General features: G+C 34.9%; 1 protein-coding gene across 3 annotated transcripts in view; it reads right to left on the bottom strand.

The window, feature by feature from the left end:
* Positions 1 to 26,509, bottom strand: part of CNBD1 (cyclic nucleotide binding domain containing 1) — a 496,885-nt gene that overhangs the window by 100,792 nt on the left and 369,584 nt on the right. For all 3 annotated transcript variants that reach the window (XR_009740949.1, XM_061439433.1, XM_061439432.1), the window contains 2 exons: positions 10,840 to 10,949; positions 8,360 to 8,510 (listed from right to left, as the gene is read on the bottom strand). Coding sequence is in view for 2 of the 3 variants with exons in the window: in XM_061439433.1 (XP_061295417.1) it covers positions 8,360 to 8,510; positions 10,840 to 10,949 (261 nt within the window). In the remaining variant the exon portion in view is untranslated. The remainder of the gene's footprint in view (positions 1 to 8,359; positions 8,511 to 10,839; positions 10,950 to 26,509) is intronic.

Consider the following 26,509-nt stretch of genomic DNA (forward strand, 5'->3'; position numbering starts at 1 on the left):
GGGAACTGTGTCTCTTAAGTCTCCTGAATTGCCAGGAGGGCTCTTTACCACTAGTGCCACCTGGGAAGCCCTGGAACTATTTACATAGGATTTTTATGATTTGCTTAAATTTGTTATATATATATACACATATGTATATATACACATCTCCTGAAGTTTATTTTGGAAAATTCTTAGTATCAATAAATGATACTACTATAATTCATCATCCAAATCAAGAAAGGCTATGCTATTAAAACTCACCTTTGTACAGTTCAGTTCTGTTGAGTAGCTCAGTCGTTTGTGACCCCATGGACTGCAGCACTCCGGGCCTCCCTGTCCATCACCAACTCCCGGAGTTGGTATGAGACAGGTTACAAGGGTGCACTGTACAACATGGGGGATATAGCCAGTATTTTGTAATAGCTATAAATAAGACTGCAATCCTTAAGCAGTGTATATTTTAAAAAAAATAAATATATAAATTTCATTCTATAATTAAAAATATGTGGATGAATGAGGCAAAGTGTAAGACTCAGAGAAAGATTTAGAGGTAGGCCACTGCTGGCTTTGGAGGAAGAGATTGAAAAAACCCAGGATTGAAAGAGATATCTAAAATCTGGAGAAGGCAAGAAAACATTTTCTCCTGGGACATTTAGATGGCCTACAGGCCTACTTTCACCATGACTTTAGCCTCAGTTCAGTTTAGTTCAGTCACTCAGTCATGTCCAACTCTGCGACCCCATGAATCACAGCACGCCAGGCCTCCCTGTCCATCACCATCTCCCGGAGTTCACTCAAACTCACATCCATTGAGTCAGTGATGCCATCCAGCCATCTCATCCTCTGTCATCCCCTTCTCCTCTTGCCCCCAATCCCTCCCAGCATCAGAGTCTTTTCCAATGAGTCAACTCTTCGCATGAGGTGGCCAAAGTACTGGAGTTTCAGCTTTAGCATCAGTCCTTCCAAAGAAATCCCAGGCCTGATCTCCTTCAGAATGGACTGGTTGGATCTCCTTGCAGTCCAAGGGACTCTCAAGAGTCTTCTCCAACACCACAGTTCAAAAGCATCAATTCTTTGGTGCTCAGCTTTCTTCACAGTCCAACTCTCACATCCATACATGACCACTGGAAAAACCATAGCCTTGACTAAATGAACCTTTGTTGGCAAAGTAATGTCTCTGCTTTTCAATATGCTGTCTTGGTTGTTCATAACTTTTCTTCCAAGGAGTAAGCGTCTTTTAATTTCATGGCTGCAGTCACCATCTACAGTGATTATGGAGCCCAGAAAAATAAAGTCTGATACTGTTTCCACTGTTTCCCCATCTATTTCCCATGAAGTGATGGGACCAGATGCCATGATCTTCGTTTTCTGAATGTTGAGGTTTAAGCCAACTTTTTCACTCTCCTCTTTCACTGTCATCAAGAGGCTTTTTAGTTCCTCTTCACTTTCTGCCATAAGGGTGGTGTCATCTGCATGTCTGAGGTTATTGATATTTTTCCCAACAATCTTGATTCCAGCTTGTGTTTCTTCCAGCCCAGCATTTTTCATGATGTACTCTGCATATAAGTTAAATAAGCAGGGTGACAATATACAGCCTTCATGTACTCCTTTCCTGATTTGGAACCAGTCTGTTGTCCCATGTCCAGTTCTAACTGTTGCTTCCTGACCTGCATACAGGTTTCTCAAGAGGCAGGTCAGGTGGTCTGGTATTCCCATCTCTTTCAGGATTTTTCACAGTTTATTGTGATCCACACAGTCAAAGGCTTTGGCATACCAATGCTTAGTATTATATAATTGTGAGCCTTGAAAGTTGGTTTCCAAGATGTGTTCTGACACGTTAGACAAATGTCCTCAGTTAAATATTTCACTTTTTCTAAGTTTCCAATTTCCCCTCTATAAAGTGAGAAGCATAGTTAAGAGCATGGGCTTTGTACAGAATTGGGCCTGAATTCCGGCTCCATCACTGCAAATTCCTGTTTATTTGTCAAGTGTCTTCTGCTTTATAAGCATTAGTTTCCTCTTTTGTAAAATTTGTTTAATAAGCTTAACTCAAAGGACTGTCATAATGAGATAATGCAAATAAAGCAATTTAATTCAGTAAAGAATCATTAATGTTAGCTATTTTGATTACCCAATATGCAGATTTTTGTAAAATTTCCAAATATGACTATGCAAGTCTGAATGTGTATCTGATGCTTTTCTAAGTGCTTTCATTTGGGTCAGGATATTTCTAGAAAGTAATTATTGTTATACCAAGTTTTACCATTAAAACATTGGAATCTAGGGGTGGGTAATTTCTTACAACCACAATTCACAGAAGATAATGTCTTTAGTTGTTAAGTCATGCCCAACTCTTTATGACCCCATGGACTCCATGGACTGTAGCCCACCAGGCTCCTCCATCCATGGAATTCTCCAGCAAGAATACTGGACTGGGTTGCCATGCCCTCCTCCAGGGGATCCTCCCAACCCAGGGGTCAAACCCAGGTCTCTCTCATTGCAGGCAGATTATTTACCATTTGAGCCACCAGAGAAGCCCCACAGAAGATGATAGACTATAAATTAGCACACTGAAATTTTATCTGAAACACTCATGATATTCTCACCATAGTATACTGTCTTCATCAAATGAGAAAATTAATGAAGTGGTTTTTATATAGGTAATTATGCCCCCAGCAATGTGGTAGCAGTATTCTAATGTGCACTTCATGATTACGGTATGACTTCCATTATTATGTTATATTATAAATTAGAGAGATTTCACAGAAAAAAGTAAGACTACTAACAAGTTGATCTTCTTCTAGAGAGCTTATCTGGATGAACCTAACAAGATCACCCACAGCATGAGCTTGTTAAAAGCAGTTGGTAGAGAAAAGAAATTTGAATGACTCAGTGTGAGAGATCAGATGGGAGTTTTTCATTGCTGAAATGGAGAGGGCTTGTGAATGGGGCAGCCTCTAGTGGCTGAGAAGGATTCCCCAGCTGACAAGCAGCAAGAAAACACGGAACAAGGATGTAGCAGCCAATCAACACTGCATCGAATTTGGATACATGTTTCTTATCAAGTTAGATGCATTAATAACTCAGTTGAGAATATTTGGAAACCAAAATAAATTTTAGCGTATTTTATGACTTAAGAGTATTCATGAAATCATTAGACTTGTTTTTAAAGGGCAGCCGGAAAACTCCTCTCACTGAAAAAATATCCAAGAATGTGGAAGACATTGCACAATTGCTTTGTGAATGCAAAGTTGAACTTGTTCAATAAACCAGTTATTTCTTTGGTGTATACAGTAGTTTGTGGTTATATTTTAATAGAAGCACCCAAAAACCCAGGGTAACATTTTAATTCTTTATGCAAGGAGAATGCAAAATGGTTATAGTTAAATTTTTTAAACTAAATGTGCCCAAATTGTGTAAGATCATTTTCACCAATAGCAAATAATCCTACTTACAAGTATCCCTTCCTGTGGAGAGACATGGAAGAACAATGCAAACACAGACCCTTTGAATCACTGACTGCATAATTCATCAAGGATTACATTTATGATAGAACAGCATTGAGTAGAACAAGTAGCTTAATGTGTATTATAAAGTAGAGCATCAGCAAGTCTAAAATTGAGAATAGAGTGTTATAGATCTTTCTGCTTCTTTTCTTAAAACAGACTTAAGTCAACTCTGTCATCCCCAAAACCATAAACTGAAATGGTTTAATATTTTGTTTATGAAACAAATTATTGAAAATACCCAAGCAAAACATTGACTTCTTTATGCAAAATAAACATAAACTTTACAAAAATTATCAATAGCTAATATAAATAATTAAAATTCCAAGGTCAACCTTGTTTTCTGATTAATGCTATCATTTATTCATATATATAATGTATAAGATATGTGATATTTCATAAAATAAACTTAATTTCCCAACTGTGAACTACTTCCACAAAATGTTTAAAATATTTGAATGGTTTTATCGTTAACAATATATTTTTCTTCAATATGTTTATGAAATTCCTAATGAACTAAATGAAGTTTTACTACATTAGTTTCTGAGAAAGTTACATGAAATACATTATTTTCACACAAAACTTTGTCCAAAATAAAATAAAAATTAACCTCAAATTAATTTATGTTTCTTTATTGACATTATTAGTAATGAGTAAAAAGGATTTCAAGACAAAAATTATTGTGTCATACCTTATTTTTAACTGGGAAATGTATATTTATACAACAATTTTATCATCAAACAGAAACAAAAAACAAACAGGAAAGGAAAGCATAGTGACGGTAGCAAATCATTCAAGAGCCTAAGCTTTTCTGGTTAACTTTGTTACCAAGGAGACACCCGGTTATAACGTTTCTCAGCAGAGAGGAGAAATACCGAGGGTGTTGGGATGGAGATCTTTTCAATAAGAATACATTCATTGCTTCTAAAACATCTAAAAGACCTATCTGTGGTAAAATAAAAAAAACCTGGTTTCCTAGGTTTTTGATTAAAATAATTATTATCAGAGATAAAAGTCTTTTGATATTCTTCCTAATAAAAAAACAAACAAAAACGTTCAGATAGTGTGTACTGATGACACCTTGAAATTGGAATTTTCCTTTTAGAAAAAGCCCATTTAAATCCATAGCTGTCTCCTAGTTTTTCAGTTATTCATGGTCGAATGAGATATAATTAATAACAGTGGCAATCCATTTTTTATATGAAAGCAATTATTTCTCATTACAAAAGTAGTACACTTGTTTTAATGGTATGATGAGAATTTCAGATATCAATAAAATTAAGGTAGTTAGTATGTATAATTTTAATCTAAATGACTTTGAGGTATAAATTCTGCATCTGGGCAAAGATATATTTTACCTTAATAAAAATAGTAATCAGATAAGCTAAATTCCCAGTGTCATAATATTAAGAAAATATATACTTATACTGCTTAAACTTAATAATCTTGTTCTTAGTTTTTTTAGACACTTAAGGTAACATCTGAGAAGAATGTACATAGATTACAAAACAAGTTATTTGCTATTTTCCAAAAGTTAACAATCTAAATGAAAAAAAAAAATACTTTAAGTCCTTTTAAATAATGTCCAATTAATTACTGAACATTTCCTCTATGATTATATATATTTATATATATAATTCTCCATATATAATATTTAGCATTTATGCACTCTTTTATGTTTCTTGAATTCTGTTTTGCTGCTGCTGCTAAGTCACTTCAGTTGTGTCCGACTCTGTGTGACCCCATAGACGGCAGCCCACCAGGCTCCCCTGTCCCTGGGATTCTCCAGGCAAAAACACTGGAGTGGGTTGCCATTTCCTACCCCAATGCATGACAGTGAAAAGTGAAAGTGAAGTCTCTCAGTCGTGTCCGACTCTTAGCAACCCCATGGACTGCAGCCTACCAGGCTTCTCTGTCCATGGGGTTTTCCAGGCAAGAGTACTGGAGTGGGGTGCCATTGCCTTCTCCTCTGTTTTACTTACTAGTAAAAATATAGTGACTGCACTGCTTCCTTTAGGTATTTACTAAATATCGTTAATAATCTGGATCATTTAAGTGATATTGGTTCTTTACCATAATTTATATGGGAGTAAATAGAGTGTGAACTATATCCCTGAGATAATGTTTTCTTCTCATATGTGGATTATGTTGCAATCTATTAAAGATTGTTAAATACAGTAAATTTGGAGAGGAATTGTAAAATGCATTATTGGAAAACTAAATGTTTAATTAGTCACCCAACACGTCAGTAGGTTTATAACATCAGTTCCAAATGAACAAATACATGGAATTTAAAAATATGAATACTCACAAAAACACAAATAAAACTTAAACTATGACATCTATTTGAATTTTAGTTTGCCAGATGACAAAGATGATTCTGATACATGCTTGAAAGAAGGGCTTTCATGTGTGATATGTTACTTTAAGCAAAAGAGTCCAAAGTGTATTTAACTTGCATCAGTTAATATCATTGGTACATGAAAAGAAAAATCTAGCCTATGTCAAGTGAGACTATTGTAAATATAATTAGAAGTTAGTGCATATTCTTAAGTGACATGTACCTTGAGAGGTTTGGTAGTGAATGTCATAGAAGGAAAGAAGTAGTCAATGCAATTTCAAATGGATACCTACTAAAAGTTGACACATGAATTTGAAGCTAAACAAAACCAGAGTTATAAAGGTAGAGGATACATATTCTCTAAGAAACATTTAAAAAAAACCTTGAAATTCAGAAAAGAGAATTCAGCCAAATCATATATAAATAATATGAAAAATTTCTAATTGAGCTTATTTAAAGTAAATCTCTCATGCAAAGAGTTGACTCATTGGAAAAGACCCTGATGCTGGGAGGGATTGGGGGCAGGAGGAGAAGGGGACGACAGAGGATGAGATGGCTGGATGCCATCACTGACTCGATGGACATGAGTTTGAGTGAACTCCAAGAGTTGGTGATGGACAGGGAGGCCTGGCGCGCTGTGATTCATGGGGTTGCAAAGAGTCGGACACGACTGAGCGACTGAACTGAACTGAACTAAAAGTTAATTTCTCACCTATGTTAATTTCTATGTTTCTAGATCTTTTAATCAATGTTATCATTTATATTTCAAATTCAAGTGCGTATCCTATTTGAATATTTATAGTATTTAGAGGGTCAATCACACATGACTGGGTGATTATTCTAAAATTTTAGTATCACTAATTATTAGAGAAATATAAACTATAGTAACATATCACCTCACATGGTCAGATTGGCCATCATCAAAAAAAGTGTATAAATAATAAAATCTGGAGAGTGTGTAGAGAAAAGGGAAACTTCCCACACTGTTGGTGGGAATGTACAGCCATTAAGGAGAACAATATAGTGTGTCTTCTAAAATACTGAAACTAAAATAACTATATGACCCAGCAATCTCACTCCTAAGGCTATAGCCAAAGAAAACCATAATTCAGAAAGATATATACACCGCAATGTTCACTGCAGCACCATTTACAAGAACCAGATCATGGAATCAACCTAAATGTCCATCGAAAGAGGAATGGATAAAGAAGTTGTGGTACATATATACAATGGACTATTAGTCATAAAAAAGAACAAAATTCTGCCATTTACAGCAACATGGATTGACTTGAGATATTGTCATACTGATTGAAGTAAATCAGACAAAGAAAGATAAATATCACATGATATTACTTAAATGTGGAATCTAAGTAAAAGTGATATGAGAGTGAGAGTGAGAATGAAGTCGCTCAGTCGTGTCCGACTCTTTGTGACCCCGTGGACTGTAGACCACCAGGCTCCTCCGTCCATGGGATTCTCCAGGCAAGAATACTGGAGTGGGTTGCCATTTCCTTCTCCAGGGGATCTTCCCAACCCAGGGATCGAACCCAGGTCTCCCGTGTTGCAGGCAGCCGCTTTAACCTCTGAGCCACCAGGGAAGTCCTTAAAGTGATATAAATAAACTTATTTACAAAACAGAAGTATGGTCTCAAATGTAAAAACTTTTGGTTACCAGGGAGTAAAGAAGGATAACTTCTTTAAGGAGTAAAGAAGGAAAACTGGGAGATTAGAACTGACATACACACTTTGGTATATAGTAATAAAATAGACAAATAATAAAAAACTGTTGTATAGCACAAGGAGCTCTATGCAATACTCTGTAATGGCCTATATGGGAAAAGAATCTAAAAAGGAAAAGAAAAGAGTGGGTGTGTGTACATGTATAACTGACTCACTTTGCTGTGTTGTACACCTCAAACTAGCACTACATTGTGAATCAGCTATATTCCAATAAAAAATTTTTTAAATTAAATTTAGGATAAAAGTTTAAATACTGCAAGCCACGGATTTTTATATACACTTGATCTAGATTATATATTGGATGATAGTACAAAATTGACATGAACAAGAAACAAAGAAACAGTGATTTAAAAAAATCTAGAAAGGGAAGAAATGTTGCCATTAATGATAGAGGGAATTAACAAAGAGATTTTAGTAATTTACAATTCAAGTCTTTTAAAATATTGCTGCTGCTGCTAAGTTGCTTCAGTCGTGTCCGACTCTGTGCGACCCCATAGATGGCAGCCCACCAGGCTCCCCCGTCCCTGGGGTTCTCCAGGCAAGAAGACTGGAGTAGGTTGCCATTTCCTTCTCCATAAAATATTGCTAATATATTCTAAAAGTAGCACAATTAATGTAGATAAACTATGAAGTTATAAATGGGATTATATATGTTTTCTCTGTAAATAACACATGTACACCCATACTTACCTGAGTATATGAATTTGTCTATGAAATACAACTACTCTTATAAAAAACTTATCAAATACAATGGCAGAATAGTTGAAATAAAAGGCATTTATGTATTTACCATGTAGGTCCTTATCTTCAATAATTGCCATCTCAACGTCTTTTCCAGTAACTATTGTGCAGGTGAAAGGAACTTGAAGAAGAACACTTATCTCACCAAAAGACTCCTTCTCGTTAAGTCTACCCATATAAACAAGTTTCTGAATTTTTTTCTGTAATAGACACAGATAATGTTTAATGAAATCACTTTCACGTAATGGATAAATATTATTACCACCAGAAATGTACTGTTCATAAATATTTTGGGTATATGGTATTTAAATTAGCATTTTCATGCAAATCAAGAGGACACTTATTTATACATATACTTAAATTTTATTAGAAAAATAGAAAAATAGATTGATAAGAGAATTTCAGCATATATAAAATAATTGAAAGCATCATAGTTTAGTGATCTACAAATTAAATGTTTTAATCCACCAAGATGTTTATGAAACCTTGAACTAATTCCATTTTTCAACATCCTAGGACACCATTTAGCAACCATAACTTAGTATACGTGGTTTGTATGAGGTAACTCTTTGAGACCCCGTGGACTGCAGTATGCCAGGCTTAATGTATGTCAAAAACCATCACAATATTGTAATTACCCTCTAATTAAAAAATAAAATATAAAAAAAAAGATTATTACAATTCATCCTATCTGCTGATTATCAGTTCTGCTCAGTTCAATCACTCAGTCATGTCCAACTCTTTGCAACCCTGTGAACTGCAGCACGCCAGGCGTCCCTGTCCATCACCAACTCCCGGAGTTTGCTCAAACTCGTGTCCATTGAGTCGGTGATGCAACCATCTCATCCTCTCTCACCCCCTTTTCCTCCCACCTTCAATTTTTCCCAGAATCAGGGTCTTTTCCAATCTGTCAATTCTTCAAATCAGGTGGCCAAAGTATTGGAGCTTCAGCTTCAGCATCCATCATTTCAATGAATTCAGGACGGATTTCCTTTAGGATTGACTGGTTGGATCTCCTTGCTGTCCAAGGAACTCTCAAGAGTCTTCTCCAACACCACAGTTCAAAAGCATGAATTCTTCAGCACTCAGCTTTCTTTATAGTCCAACTCTCACATCCATGCATCTACTGGAAAAACCATAGCCTTGACTAGATGGACTTTTGTCAGCAAAGTAATGTCTCTGCTTTTTAATATGTTGTCTACTTTGGTCATAGCTTTTCTTTCAAGGACCAAGTGTTTTTTTAATTTCATGGCTGCAGTCACTGTCTGCAGTAATTTTGGAGCCCAAGACAATAAAGTCCATCATTGTTTCTATTGTTTGCCCATCTATTTGCCATGAAGTGATGGGACTGGATGCCATGATCTTTTTTGAATGTTCAGTTTTAAGCCAGGTTTTTCACTCTCCTCTTTCACCTTCATCAAGAGATTCTTTAATTCCTTTTTTGCTTTCTGCCATAAGGATTGTGTCATCTGCATAGCTGAAGTTATTGATATTTCTCCTGGAAATCTTGTTTCCAGCTTTGCTTCATCTCAGCATTTCACATGATGTACTCTGCATATAAGTTAAATAAGCAGGGTGACAATATACACCTTGATGTACTTGATGTACTCCTTTCCCAATTTTGAACCAGTCCATTGTTCCATGTCCAGTTCTAACTGTTGCTTCTTGGTCTACAAACAGGTTTCTCAGGCCAGTAAGGTGGTCTGATATTCCCATCTATTTAAGAATTTTGCAGTTTGTTGTGATCGACACAGTCAAAAGCTTTAGCGTAGTCAGTGAAGCAGAAGTAGATGATTTTTCTGGAATCCCCTTGTTTTTTCTATGATCCAATGGATGTTGGCAATTTGATCTCTGATTCCTCTGCCTTTTCTAAATCCGGTTTGAACTAGAACTTGCCTATTCTAGAACCTCATAAAATTGACATCATACAGAATGTATTCTTCTGAGTTTCACTTTTTTGCCCAACCTAATGCTTCCAGATCCATCCATATTCTTGTGTGCATCAGAGGTTCTTTTGGTTGAGGCATGATATTCCAATGAAGGTAAACACCACAATGTTTCTCTTCATTTCACTGTCAATGGACATTTACATTATTACTTATTTTTTGACATGTGATGATTCACGTAAGACTTTTGGTAAATGTATATTTTATTTCTCTTGAGTAAATATTTAGAGTGGGATTACTGGGTCATATGTTAGTATAGTTTAACCAATCTGATATGCTTATAAAAGTATTTTGTTGTGGTTTTAATCTGCATTTCTTTGATAAATAATGTCAAGAATCTTTTAATGTGCTTCTAGGTCATTTCTAAGTCTTACAACTCAACATAACTTACAATTTATTTTACATATTATAGCTCAGTAACAAGAAGAAAATAAATGCAATGAAAATTAGTTAAAAAAATTGAACAGCTGTTTCACAAGACAAATAATAAATGACCAATAAACACAAGAAAGACATGTTTAATATCTCCTATTTTTTAAAGTAGGTTAATCAGTTAAAAAGAATACATACATTTAAAACTTACCACTTTTCTTGATTGTGGTTTTGAAAATCCTATGATATTTCTATAAATCTTACAATATCCAGAATTAATATAAGCCACAAAAGAGATTATATTTCCACTTTCCACGATCACTGTAAACAAAAGAGATAATTCACTGTTACACATAATTTTCTAGAAGATATTATTTTAGTTACTAGGACAACAAAAGTTGGCATGTTTAAATCAACAACTATTAATAGTAAACTTCTTAATGAATGACAGTATACAGGCAATGCTTGTTATATGAAAAATTTATGTCAGATATTTATGCTAGCACCTAAAATAGAAATAAACATTGACAAGAATTTGGTACGGTTTGCTGGTAAACTGTGTGGTGGAGGAGAGGAAGAGGAGTTTGGGGCAAGCCCCAGTTGTAGCATTTGATGATTTCCATGGTGCAGATATTCATGCCATGACTTGTTTCAAACTGCCAGTGATTTAACAACTGTCTCAAAAAAGAAAAAACGGAGAAAAATCTGTGAATATTTAACATTTAGAGCTTCAGAGCTCAAAGTGTATAATAAAAAAAGGAAGTAAAAGGTTATTTGTCACAAGTCATTTATTTTGCTTGAATAAAAATTTATGTAACTCTTCTACTGTTTTATACATTGTTTATTAAATAATAACAGTATAAAGTTATCTTCAAACATCAGAGCATAATACAGCTATGGACTTATGTGTAAATTGTATAGACATGGGAATTTTTTCATAGACACAACAATTAAAAAAAGTAAAGAGTAGCCTTTTGCCAAAATGTGGTATGATAGCAGACATTGTTTTACTTCTTTTAATCAATCAATATACATAAAGAAAAGCATAGAGTCTTCTGGCAATGTTATAGTTAAGAGAAGGATACACTTAAGCCGATACTAAAGAAGCCCACATTCTTAACTTTTCGAGCAGCACTATCATAAATCTTTTCTTGAAAGTCAAGCCTTATATAGAATATAGAGAAGCGTGTATAATATCAAAGAGAATGGAGATCAGCTTGTCTTTGTATTAAAGGCAACAACGGAAAAGCTGAACCACTGCAGTAAAACCTATGAGGCAACCTCCCTCCTTAGAGGGGACAGTTGCTGCCTGAGTAATTGTCTATAGTCTCTATACTAATCAGAGAAAATGTTTATCTTAATGAAGACAACAGAGCAAAGCCTTTTTCATCTATGTAAGCAGGCTGAATTTAATAACATTACAAAAATACATCTCATTACACTTAAATAAGAAATTTTAGATACTATTTGACTAGGAACAGAATTGCACCTACTGCCTGTAAAGATTTAACACCTCTCTCTTGTGTTTCTTAATTTTAATTGTTCAGCCTTTGATCCTGCTTCACATTGCAAAGAACTTACGCCATTGATGTCAAGATAAATGTTGCCATCTCCATACCTTTTCCTCTTGGGTTACACAGAAAGTGATGAACAACATAGAAATATCCAAAGGATTATAATACAGTTTTAAGTGGAAAGATTTAGTCATGGACTACATAGGAGGAATTTTATTCGTTATTATTTGAAGGTAATATTCAGGAAATAAAGTTTATTTGTATTTCAAACTTAGGCTTTAAAGAGCCTCATCAAAACGCACACTCATATTCTAAAACCTGAAATTATTAGATCATTGTGAAAAGAGGAAACCTGATTTTATCGTAAAGGTAAATCAGAAAGGGAAGAAAATCAGAAGGGTTCATAGAAAGGGAACATCAGGTATTGTTCTTTTCCTTCTTCTTGTTTATTATATATACCAGAGAATAGTAAAAAAAAAAATCTAATAAAATAATTTTATTCCAATTTTCAGGTCAGTTAGAAGAAGTCATAATAAGAAAGATAATTCCCAGCTGGCTATTAGAATCGGCACTGGAACAGTTAAGGTCTCAGTTTAGATGGGAACTAGTGATTAGAAAGATTGTTAAAGGACACCTTCTTAATTAAGATAAGCTCAAGTCCATTAGCCTAACAGACCAAAACACAGTTTTGTATCAGAGGATCAGTAAGACTGATGCACCTCTAGCAGAACACACATTAGCTGAATGGATACCAGTTCTTGTAAAACTTGATTACTAGGAAAACAACAATATTAAAGAAACAAATGCTAGCAAGTGCTACTTTTAAACTTTACTTTAAATTTGGGGAAATATTTTTGAACATGTTTTCCTTATGAATATACTTTTTTGCTGTTGCAATGTTGCTAACAAAAATCTTGGTTAGAAACGACTTTGTATTTACAAATGCTGAGTATTTCTGTAAGGGTCCATACTAAGGAAACTTTAACCAATATTAAACACTACCTCTTTATTATTTGAAAATCTATATTTATACTCATTTAAGAATACTTATGGCTAAGTGGAAGCAAATATTGAATAGAAATATGTGTCAGAAAAATTGATCACTGACTAATTTCCTAATATACTACACCTTCTGAATTTATGCCAGGTTAAAATAGGTCATTATTCTAAAGTATGAGCACTATATGTAAAATTCTCTCATGCAAGTTAAATACTTGTCACATTACATAGAAATAAAAATAAGTGAGCATTTCTCTAATCTCACAAGTATGAGATTTGGGGGAAAAAAGGTTATATTAATTATTGATAGAGAAAATTCAGAGAAATATGGGTGGAAGAAATTTTAAATTTTGAACATGCCTCAGAAACTACTCCAGGAAAAGAATTTGTGTGCTTAGTTGCTTAGTTGTACCCGACTTTTTGTTGACCCCGTGGACTGTGGCCTGCCAGGCTCCTCTGTCCATGGGGATTCTCCAGGCAAGAAAACTGGAGTGGGTTGCCATGACCTCCTCCAGGGGATCTTCCCCAACCCAGGGATCAAACCCAGGTCTCCTGCATTGCAGGCAGATTCTTTACCGTCTGAGCTACTAGGGAAGCCTCTCCAAGAAAAGAATTTACTAATACAATACATTTATAGAATCATTTCACAGAAAGTAACAGAATATGATTGGTTGCTCATTAAAAATTAAGATAAATGAAGAAGGTCCAGACTTGATGTTAGATTCCCTGAACCCTCTCTCCTCCACATTCTTGCTCCTTTTTCCCTTTTCCTCCCATTCCATGCTCCAAGGTAAGACAAATATTGTTGCTTAGAGCTTTTTACTGATGCTGAAGCTGAAACTCTGATACTTTGGCCACTTGATGCGAAGAACTGACTCATTTGAAAAGACCCTGATGCTGGGAAAGATTGAAGGCAGGAGGAAAAGGGGATGACAGAGGATGAGATGATTGGATAACATCACTGACTCGATGAACGTGAGTTTGAGCAAACTCTGGGAGCTGGTGATGGACAGGGAGGCCTGGTGTGCTGCAGTCCATGGGGTCACAAAGAGTTGGACACGACTGAGAAATTCAACTGAACTGAGAGCCTTTTAAAAGTCAGGGCAGAAGAGATTATGGGGATTTGATGCCCAGCCAGATAGCCAAGACACACTCACCTACACTCACCACATCTTTGTTCGGATCTCTCCCTCTCAATGAAGTCTACTGTGATAGATCATCCTACAGTTTAGCCCTCTCTTTTCCAGCTCTCTTACCCTATTCTCTTTTTCCTCATGGTTTTGTTATTATCTAACATGCTAATTCACTCATTTATTTCTTGTGCTTATTGTGTGTTATGTCCTTTAACCACTAGGATGCAAGCTCCATCAAGACAAGGATCTTTATCTTTCATTCATGCACCTACTTGCAAAGTGGCCATTCAATAAATATTTTATGGACAAATGCAACATCTCAATATTGAATTGCAATTTTCTCAAAAAGTCAACTGAGCACAAGAGGAAGCTCATAGCATGGTGCCTTAAGTTTTCATGAAACCAAGCAGCATGACTAAAAATTTTGGATGAAATATTTTTAAGTATATGAGGTGGTACTAGGCAAAAACAAACAGACAAAAACACCAACCTCAAAAGCCAGAAATAAAAAGAGAGTGCAGTCACAGGATTAAGAAAGCCCTAGAGCCAGTGGCAAAGTCTGTCTGAGAGATCAGACATGCACATCCTCCTTCATAAAACCCCCAAGAGCAATATTCTTGTGGGGTGAACTGGAAAAATCCCACCTTACAGAGAGAGTTCCTGAAGATATTTTCCTCTTCTAGTTGTGGTATTATTTGACTGGAAAAAGAAAAGAGAAAATCTGTCTGAAAATTCTTAACCATAGCTCATGGTATTGGGAGTAATGTCTACACCATCTATAAGGTACCAACCATTGATTTTTAAATTATAAAGTTGTTTTGCAACTCTAAATCCCCAGGAAAAAATTCTTTCTGAATAAATTCATGCGTATCCAGGTTTCAAAAGAGTCCCACAGATATGAAAATACTATTTTAGGGAAACTGAGCCCTTAATAAAATATGTATTACTAGATACATTAGCCAACGAGCTTCATTAATTATAGCCACCATAGTATTAAACTATATTTATATATACATATGTTATAAACATAACTATATGTATATTTAAGTCATGGTTCCCATTAGTTTACACAGTTATTGTTTCTTACATGAACTATGAATTGTTGGCTTAAGAAATGGAAGCATTGCTATTAATGTAACAACAGAGAAAGTTTTGTAGAAAGAATTAACATTTAATGGAAGGTCACTTACATTTACGGTTCCACAGTCAGAATAAATCAAGCTTCATAATTACCATACTTAGAATTTTTATTCCACAAAAGTAGTCGTAAGTAAGCAAATATGGGTCAAGTGCCAGAATATTTCTTTCTATGCAGCAGCGGTCGATCACCAAAGAATTTAAGTGACATTACCAATGATTGACTATATGCTAAGCAAACAAATATTAAAAAAAAAACATTTCAAATAACATAAAAAATGTAATTTGTCATCTTCCAAAAATATTTCCGATTCATGGATACCATTATTCTTTCTTTTGCTTAGCACTGTGATGAATCTTGTTGCATATCTGTGTGTGTGTGTGTGTGTGTGCACATGCATACATGTCTGTGTTTAGCCTGACATTTGGAATCAAATTCTATTTTCAATTGAAATGGCAAAATGAACTTATTTCATAGAGTTTTTTAGAGGACTGAAGAGTTAATCTAAATTAATCTGCAAGAAAGAGTACTTTATAAATATCACTAAATTAATAGAAGAAAATTATTTTCATATTAAACAGTTTCTTCATTTTCACCTGACAATCATATTAAAATATTTCAACCATAAATTATAATCATTGTAATTGTCCATTTCACAAGGATGCACTGATTAGCAACTTCATTCTGACACTACATAATCATCTACATTGATTTCAGTTAAATTACTTAAGCAATATTGTATTAGAGATGAATAATCATGTACTAAATGGACTGGTCAAGAAAGAACATGAATAGTATGATGCATTTATAATTTATACCTAGGCACCATTTATACCTAGATGATAATTAAATTTATTCATTGCTTGAAATAATGATTTACCTCATTAACTTCACAATAATTAATTTATTTCAAGATATATTACACTTTGTATATCTTAATGTAGTCTAGACTAGTGTTACTGATGATCCAGCTTCATTTTTGTATACATTATTATGATGAGAAAAAAGTGTGAATTTGTTATTTTTAACATTTTTCAAACAACTTTAAAAAATGTGATAAATCCTATTTTCATTTTTTAATGGAATATTATTGTTTAAATTAGATTTTATAAACTTTTTAATTAATCTTCTTTTACAATATCATTTGTTTATTCCTCTGAAACTATTTTTCCTCTTAATCACATTATTTTCACATGTTAAACAACTCAATATAAATTGCATACCCGTACCCATTATTGCTATTTCTAGTTTCAAGTTAATAACTGGGTTTCCCTGGTGTCTCAAAGGGTAAAGAATCCACCTGCAATGCAGGAGACCCGGGTTCCATCTCTGAGCTGGGAAGATCCCTGAAGAGGGAATGGCTACCTACGCCAGTATTCTTACCTGGGGAAGTCCATGGACAGAGGAGGTGGCAGGCTATAGTCCATTTCCATCTTAAGTAACTTCTGTAGCATACTTTCAGGTTAAATAGCTTATTGAACTTCCTCCCATGTGTGCAGATTATTTTCTAACACTTTTGTCAAAGTTTCCTTTTTTATTTTATCAAATATATTCAATATACCCAAAACCTAATTCTTACCCTATGCCATGTTTGAATTTTAGAACTGGTAGAGGCTGATTAATACATTCTAACATGATAAGTTAACAAATTTGTTTTTCTAATAACATTTTTATTTTAAAAATGACTTGCCTTTCCCCTCTGATACATGATACATCCTCCGTTATATACTATATATTATTCTCCTGCACACTGGGTTTTTTTTAATACACTAATGGTCTAAATGAAAGGAAAAGGTGTTTGAGGTTTTATAAGAAATAAATTTACAGCATGTGTCAAAATTCTTTAACATTTTAGACACACTGATGAAATGGATCTAATTGTAAGAATTTTTCTTAAGGAAATAATCAGGTATTTAAATATATAAGTAGACAAAACTGTACATATTATATGTATACACAAAATATATTTTATGCAACTTGAAAATCAATAGGGAAATGCTTAAATAAAACATGATAATCCATTGAATATATTATATCATGCTTCCATTAAAATTCAAGGGGCTTCCCTGATTGCTCAGCTGGTAAAGAATCTGCCTGCTATCCGAATTGCAGGAGACCCCAGTTTGATTCCTAGGTTGAGAAAATCTGCTGGAGAAGGGATAGGCTACCCACGCCAGTATTCTCAGGCTTCCCAGAGTGGCTCAGATGGTAAAGAATTTGCCTGCAATGCCAGAGACCTGGGTTCAGTCCCTGTGCTGGGAAGATCCCCTGGAGAAGGGAACATCCCCTGGAGACAGGAATGTTCTGGCCTGGAGAATTCAAGGGACTATATAGTCCCAAAGAGTTGGACACGACTGAGCGACTTTCACGTCATTTCACTTCTTCACTAAAATTCATAACTTTAGAAACTGTTCCTGATGTGGAATATGCTAATTTTATAAAAGCCAGTGGAAATGAGTTCATTAACTCTATAATATTTAACTTTGGTTGAAAATATGCAAAGACTGTTTGCTTCTGAATTAAAAATCTGGCAAAATATAGGAAAAGCTTGATGACTATAACAGTCAATGTTTGTAAGTATAAATTATGCTTTGTAATATTCAGTATACAAGTATATAATAAATGTAGACATTGCTTATATATTATTTCATTATTACATTAGATAAAACATTTTTAAAAATAAATGTTTTTAGCAACTGATTTATAATGTGATCTCTGGTAGAGGTATACCATAATTACAGAATAAAAATAAGTTGGTTTTCAGCAACATGGTATAATAACAAACCCAAGACCCTCCTTCCTCTCGCAGAGACAGTGATTCCACACCAATCCATAGACCAAGTCTATTTGTCAGAAGTCCAGAAACTAAATAAGAGTCTCTTGTCAGCCAGGTAAGCACAAAACCAGCCATATCAAAGCTGGTTAAAAAAACACCCATGGAACACACTTGTCATCGTCTCCCCATCACTCCCTCCCCCAGCACAACTCCACAGGATCAGGAGAAAATTACTGCTTCTGATTTCTGTCCAGGGAGGGAGAGAGAAGGCTGGATTGTATGTCCAAAGCTTTGAACTTTCAGGGGAACTTCCTGAGCCATTGGATTCCGCCTTGCTTCTCTGAGAGCACAGACAGAGCTTTATCTAGATGCCTGGGGACCTCTGAGAACAAATAAGAGCTGAGTAGCATGTTCCCCAGAACACGCGTGGTGCAGCAAAGTCCAAAACAGCTTGTGGCCTCTCCCTCAGGGGAGAGAGAAGAGTGAGGCAGGCATCACCGCTCCGGCTTTTCCGTGTGCTGCCTGATTTGCATCTTGTCTGAAACTGAGCACTGACGGGAACAGGGTGCCAGGTTGAGATCCACTGAGAACAAACACTTCCCTGCGTGTCCCAGAGTCTGCAGTACGACATACAGACCGTATGCAGCAGTCCTGACTGGGACTTGGCAAACCTCTTCAACAAGGAGATTAAACACACAAGACCAGAGGAAATGCATTCCCGGAAAAGGCTTCAGAGATCGCTAGAATATCTAGCTAGGCTGACTGAAGAAGTTCCTCCCTGTGCAGAACTATGTCACAAAGACTGGGAGAAGAATGGTTTTTCACATTCCAAAGTTCTGACAGAAGATATCTAGACATACAAAAAGCAGGGAAATGTGGGACATTCAAAGAAACAAATTAAATCACAAGAAAATGATCCTAAAGAAATGAAGAAATATGAATTAACAGAGAATTTAAAATAGCCATCATAAATAGGTTCAGTAAATTAAAAGAGAGAACAGACATGTAAATAATTGACATCAAAAAAATTCTGTAGAGGAACTGAATAAAAATTCTAGAACTGAAGAATTAAAATAACTGAATTGAAAAATTCACTGTAGGGACTTAGCTTTTGACTAGCCATAAGAAAGAATCGGCACACTTGAAGACAGGACTTTGAAAATTATTGAGGCTTAAGAGCAAGAAATTAAGGAGAAGAAAAAGGATTAAAAAAAAAAACAAGAGTAAGAAAAGTGAAGACAACGTAGCGGATTGCGGGACATCATCACATAGTACAGCATACGCATTATATGAATCCCAGAAGAGAAAAGAAAGTGTCAGGGAACCTTTGTTACATATGCATCCCATAAACTAGTAGAAAGAGAACATTTGTAAGTAGGAAAATGGAAAATATAAATAAAGCAAATCAAATTTCTAGAGATGAGAACTAAAGTATCTGACATGAAAAATACACAACCTACACAGTAGACACTACAGACACAATGATTAGTCACTTAGAAGATATGATGATGGAAATTATCCAAAATGAAGTGGAGAAGGAAAAAAAAAGAGGATCAGACATGTATACACAGACACACAGAGAACAGAGCACATTGAGCCATGGGACAGGCTTAATCCATCTAGTACATGTTATTTGCATACCCAAAAAAGACTGAGCGAGCACTTTAAGAAATGACATCCAAAATATCCCACACTTAATTAAAACTAATATTCCACCTCATAATAGCAAAATATACATTGGTTACACGTATGCATGGAACACATACTACATAGATCTTATTCTGGGCCATATAAAAAGTCTCAATAAGCTTCACTTCAGTTCAGTCACTCAGTCGTGTCCGACTCTTTGTGACCCCATGAATCACAGCACGCCAGGCCTCCCTGTCCATCACCAACTCCCGGAGTTCACCCATACTCACATCCATCGAATCAGTGATGCCATCCAGCCATTCTCATCCTCTGTCGTCCCCTTCTCCTCCTGCCCCCAATCCCTCCCAGCATCAGAGTCTTTTCCAATGAGTCAACTCTTCGCGTGAGGTGGCCAAAGTACTGGAGTTTCAGCTTTAGCATCATTCCTTCCAAATCCCATGGCTGATCTCCTTCAGAATGGACTGCTTGGATCTCCTTGCAGTCCAAGGGACTCTCAAGAGTCTTCTCCAACACCACAGTTCAAAAGCATCAATTCTTTGGCCCTCAGCCTTCTTCACAGTCCAACTCTCACATCCATACATGACCACAGGAAAAACCATAGCCTTGACTAGACTGACCTTTGTTGGCAAAGTAATGTCTCTGCTTTTCAATGTGCTATCTAGGTTGGTCATAACTTTCCTTCCAAGGAGTAAGTGTCTTTTAATTTCATGGCTGCAGTCACCATCTGCAGTGATTTTGGAGCCCCCCAAAATAAAGTCTGCCACTGTTTCCACTGTTTCCCCATCTATTTGCCATGAAGTGATGGGACTGGATGCCATGATCTTCGTTTTCTGAATGTTGAGTTTTAAGCCAACTTTTTCACTCTCCACTTTCATTTTCATCAAGAGGTTTTTTAGTTCCTCTTCACTTTCTGCCATAAGGGTGGTGTCATCTGCATATCTGAGGCTCTCAATAATGAGCTTAAAGATATTTAAATCATACAAAATATGTGCTTTAACTAAAACAAAATTAAATTTAAAATTATTAACCTGCAAAATCTAAAATATTTTTAAGTTTAATAACATATTTCCTAGGAATGGGTGAAAGAGGAAAAATAAAGAAAATTAGAAAGCATTTTGAAAGATGAAAACAAAAAGAGTAACATACCAAAATTTGCATAAGCATCCAAAGCAGGACTTAGAGGGAATAACATTAAGTGGCAATATTAAAAATGAAAAAAAATCTCAAATCAGTAGCCTCAGCTTCTGGCTTAAGATACTAAAAGACTGAATTAAAGTCAAAATACACAGGAGAAAGGAACTAATAAAGATAGGAGTACAAGTCAATGAAAAAGAAATCAGAAAAATGACAGGGAAAATAGATGAAAATCAAAGTTGTTTCTTTGAGAAGATTAATAAAATTGAGATATCCCTATCCAGGCAGTCACAAACACACAAAAAACACCCTCTGCTCAAAGTGTGATTATTACCCCATTTTACAAAGGAGAAAATAAGGCACAGAGAAGTTACATGATTTACTCAAGGCCTCACAATTAGAAAGCGTACAGGCAGGATTGAAACCCAGATTATCTTTCTTCTGCAGCTATTCTTTTAAATATATATTAAATATATATTTACAAATTCATATCAATATTTAATTAGCTGTATCAAATATAAATATTATATACAAAGTAATAATTACCCACTGTCTGGCCCTTTTTCACTTTTCAGTGTATCTTGTATATCATTATGCATTTGTACATTTATTTGTACATATACAGATGCATAATGTACTTTATGATTGTACATTATGCATCTGTATATGCTTCATTCTTTATATTGGGAAGATCCCCATTATACAAATGTTCCCTAATTTATTAACCAGCCCATTATTGATGGATATTTGCTTTCTAAAGCAAAAAAAAATTGTTGCACATATATCTTTGAATAAACAAGTGCACATTTACTGGTAGTATATATTTTTAGAAGTAGAAATTATTAATATAAAGATTGTTATGTTTTTATAGATTTTTGCCAGATTAGTCTTGAAGCATGTCGAACCAAGTGATATGCCTACCTAAAAGCACATAAGATTCTTGTTTTCCAATCCTAGAAAATCTTTGTTAATGAAATTTTGAATGATTGTCAATCAAATAGAAAATGTCAATTACATAAAATTGAATTTTCAAAACGATGAGCAAAGGTGAATGATAAGAATTGTCTTTTCATTCTCCTTTCTTCATTTTCTCTCCCTCTCTTTCTACCCACCAGAGATTTTACAATTAATTGGTTAAGAGCCATTTTATATTAGAAATCATTTTTCTCAGGTGTACAACATTTTTATCAGCTTGCTTTTATGTATTAATACCTATGAATCACACTGCCATGCAGAATACTGAATTTTTATTATTCTAGGATTAATATTTCAATTTTAATTTTGAAATTTTAGTTTCAAAAAGATATTTTACATGTTTCTTTAGCCATGCTTAAAAGAGCGTCTTCCACCAAAAGTTAGGAAGTAAATTTGCCAGTGTTCCCTTATAATGGTGCTATGACATCCTAGTTTACACAGAGGCTTTTAATCCACCTGAATGCATTTGTCTCATTTTAATACTTGTCCAACAATCAGGCATTTAATAAACTATCTTTTCCCTAATCTTTTGAAACAACACCTCTGTATTATATTAAATTGCCATATTTTTCCTATTTCCTTAGTATTTCAAACAATCTGCTTACCAAATGAAATATTTGATTTACATTACATTCTCAAAAATGACAGAATGATCTTCTTGCATACTGCATATATGTGAATCTTATGTGTGTATCTATGTGTTTAATTCAATCTCTAATGAAAATGCAACATTCAAAAAATGAAGATAATGGCATCGGGTCCCATCACTTCATGGCAAATAGTTGGGGAAACAATGGAAACAGTGACAGATTTTATTTTGGGGGCTCCAAAATCACTGCAGGTGGTGACTGCAGCCATGAAATTAAAAGACGCTTGCTGCTTGGAAGAAAAGCCATGACAAACCTAGACAGCATATTAAAAACAGAGGCATTACTTTGCCAACAAAGGTCCATCTAGTCAAAGCTATGGTTTTTCCAGTGGTCATGTATGGATGTGAGAGTTGGAGCATAAAGAAAGCTGAGTGCCAAAGAATTGATGCTTTTGAACTGTGGTGTTGGAGAAGGCTCTTGAGAGTCCCTTTACTGCAAGGAGATCCAATCAGTCCATTCTAAAGGAGATCAGCCCTGGGTGTTCTTTGGAAGGAATGATGCTAAAGCTGAAACTCCAGTACTTTGGGCACCTCACGCTAAGAGTTGACTCATTGGAAAAGACTGATGCTGGGAGGGATTGGGGGCAGGAAGAAAAGGGGATGACAGAAGATGAGATGGCTGGATGGCATCACTGACTCAATGGACGTGAGTTTGAGTGAACTCCGGGATTGGTGATAGACAGGGAGGCCTGGCGTGCTGCGATTCATGGGGTCGCAGAGTCGTACATGACTGAGCAACTGAACTGAACTGGACTGAACTGAAAGGAACATTGGAGAGACTGAATAACAGCATCAACGTTGGTATAATCTACTCCATGAAAATTTAATCAAATTAACTATATTTAGGCATGTTAAAATATTCACATTTTTATTACATGTACCTCTGGTATCAGCAAGGATCTCACTAATATTCTAGAAGAAGCTGCCACTAAATATGATCAGTCTTCTAAAAAAAAAAAAAAAAAACAGACAGGAAAATGCAAGATACAAAATGGAAGGGAAGATTTTTGTCTTGGTGAGTATTACTCAAATTATTTCTATTGCTGACATATCTTTTCTAACATCATTATATAATAAAAGTAAATGAACTATTAAAAATGTTATATTTTTAACTAACTTATTTTTTACATCTCTTACCACTTATTTAACAATAAATAATTTTTAAACCTGTATTATTCTAGTTAAGAGAACATTACAACAAAATATAAGGTATCAGTGCTCCCTATGATAAAAATATCACTTTCTTCTCAAAGACATCCCAGGTGAATGAGTGGCTGAGGTAGTTTGTTAAGTAATATTCTTGAGGTTCACACACATTAAAAACTATTTATATCACTTTCATGATTGAAAGATTTGTCCAAGTATTACATATTATATTTCTACTCTTTAAAACTATGTCTTAAATATTCATAAATGCATGAATAAATTAAGGAGCCAAAGTACTTCTTGAGAATAACTGCTTAAGCATATAAAATTGTTCTGTGTAAAATACTTGAATAATTATTGTCACCTTATTCAAACACATCATTCATTCTTGAATAGCAACCCAAATTTGATTTATACTTTATATTTTATGGTAAATATTATTTCCAGATAGGTTTCAGCAACATTTTCTAAAATAATATTTGTCAAGCAAACATAAGTGGATTAATATTAATATAGTATGTGTAAAAAGAAGGAAATCTCTCAAGTTCAATAACGGTCTTGTCTAAAATAGAATTTAGGTACACGGTATTTTAGTATAAAACCTATCCAAACTTTCTGAGTGAAGAATTTGCTTTATGTTAAAATAAACATTGGAAAATGGCATTTTCCTCATAAACATGGTTAAAATTTAAATAATGCATAATTCAAAAAATGAAAGCATGCCATTCGAGAACTTCAGGCAGAACTGTTATAGCCTTTAAGCATAAACGTATATGTGCATATTTTTCTCAGGGCAATTATTAATCTCATTGCTCTATGAGTGTGTGTGCTCAGTTGCTCAATTGTGTCCTGCTCTTTGTGATCTAGTGGATTGTAGCCCACTATGCTTCTTTTTCCATGGAATTTTCCAGACAAGCTGTAACTATCTCCTAAATGCTTCTGTAAAATGTGGGAGCCTAAAGAGATCAGGAGAGAAACAGGTTCGACATGTCTGCGCTCTACTGATCCAAGATTTGTCTTGTTTCAACAAAGGACTTTTATGGAGTACTATTATCTGAAACTTCTAAGTCTTGTAAAGTCCTAGATTGAATAAAAATATATAAATAACACTTTTATTAAAGTTTGAAAAACAACATATGGACTTACGAGTAATTGCTCATGTGGTTGTCATTGGCTGTAGACATGCAAAAACATTAAAATAGGAAATAAGAATACTATAGTCACAGGTAGATTAAGCCCCCACCAGTCTTAATTTTCTTTCTTTTTACAAGCAATGTAAATATCCACTGTATTTCACAGAAGTTGAAGACCTGATCATTTTGTGATTAACTAGTAGTTTGGGAAATCTTGAATAAACAGTTGGTTGGGATCCAAAATGTGTAACAATACCACTGATATAAATTCAGTAGTGCTAATATTTAAAGAGTCAAAACTAAACATGTGGTTATTGTCCCAAAAGAATATAGGAGGTTGTGCATATGTAACTCACACATAGTCATGAAAAATAGATTTACCAAAAAAAAAAAGTATGAACTTGTTAAAATTAGATTATTATCTCAAAGCACTGATATGGTTCTTCAAGAAGATTAAGTTTTGGGTTTGCAAGAATATTCATTCAAGTTTTCCTATAAGCTGTTACAGAAAAACCTGAACAAACTTTTTGGCCAACACAATACAAGAGAGTAACTTGCTTTAAAGAAAAATGAGAAAAGTCTTCCAGTAACACTCAGTCCAAGAGATAGTCTAGGTGATAGATACAGATTTTTGCTTTGTTGAAACTATGGAAGCTTACAAGGTTCTTCTTTTAAAAAGAATGAGCAAGAATCATTTTAGTGACTTCAGAAAATTCATGCAGGGGATTACATTTTGTGAAGCAATATGAAGGCAGTTGCAAATATAAATACATGCAGCAATATCGCCAGAAACATGGCCTCTGAGAAATTTAGAGGAAAGTTTGTAATTTTAAGAACCAAACCTAATAGCACAATACCTCTTCTTAGGCACCAGGAAATGACAGGTCTATGAGGTTATAGCAGGATGCAGAAGCAGAAGTGGTTTGGAACCGTGAAGGCAGAGAAGACAAAGCATAGCTGGACCGCACTGGAGGTGGCGCTTTCACGACTTCTGCCTGAGTGCTGCACAAACGCTTTAAAGAACGTTGTGTAATACCACACTTCCACTTGGATAAAGCATGTACTTTTGTTGTCTCAACAGCACCGTAGAAACACACTTAACCCCTTTGGCATTCCACGTAGTTCTAGGAGGACTTTACCATTTTCCAGAGGCAAGACTGTGATCCAGATCCAGCTGAACAATAAATTCCAACCCTAGCCAGAGTGAATTGTTCAGAGAGCACATGAGACTCAAGCTTAGCAGTGAATCATACCAGATTTTTCCTGGAACAATCAGAAAAAGGACTTTTTCACAGGGATTGTTGGCTGTAATGAAAATGCATCCTGTAGTTATTTTTTGCCGTAATATGGGAACCATGGTAGAGAAGAAAATGAAGAGAAAGCAAAACTGAATAAAGGACTAAAACAAATAATCACAGTGAATTTAGTTCAGATCTTGGGTCCAGTTGTTTCTGAAAGATAAGTTCCTAAGCTTCCTAGTTATGTTACGTTTTGTTGTTTCTCATTCTTGATTTACTGAGTCTGACTTCTGTAATGAAAATGCAAAAATACCCAATAAAATATACTAAAGTTAGAATCCCTAAAGTCTTCCTGTTAGGCTCTGATCACTTAAATTTTTAGCAAAAGTTCTCTTA

Source organism: Bos javanicus, chromosome 14 (assembly GCF_032452875.1).
Source record: "Bos javanicus breed banteng chromosome 14, ARS-OSU_banteng_1.0, whole genome shotgun sequence".
Classification (NCBI taxonomy): domain Eukaryota; kingdom Metazoa; phylum Chordata; class Mammalia; order Artiodactyla; family Bovidae; genus Bos; species Bos javanicus.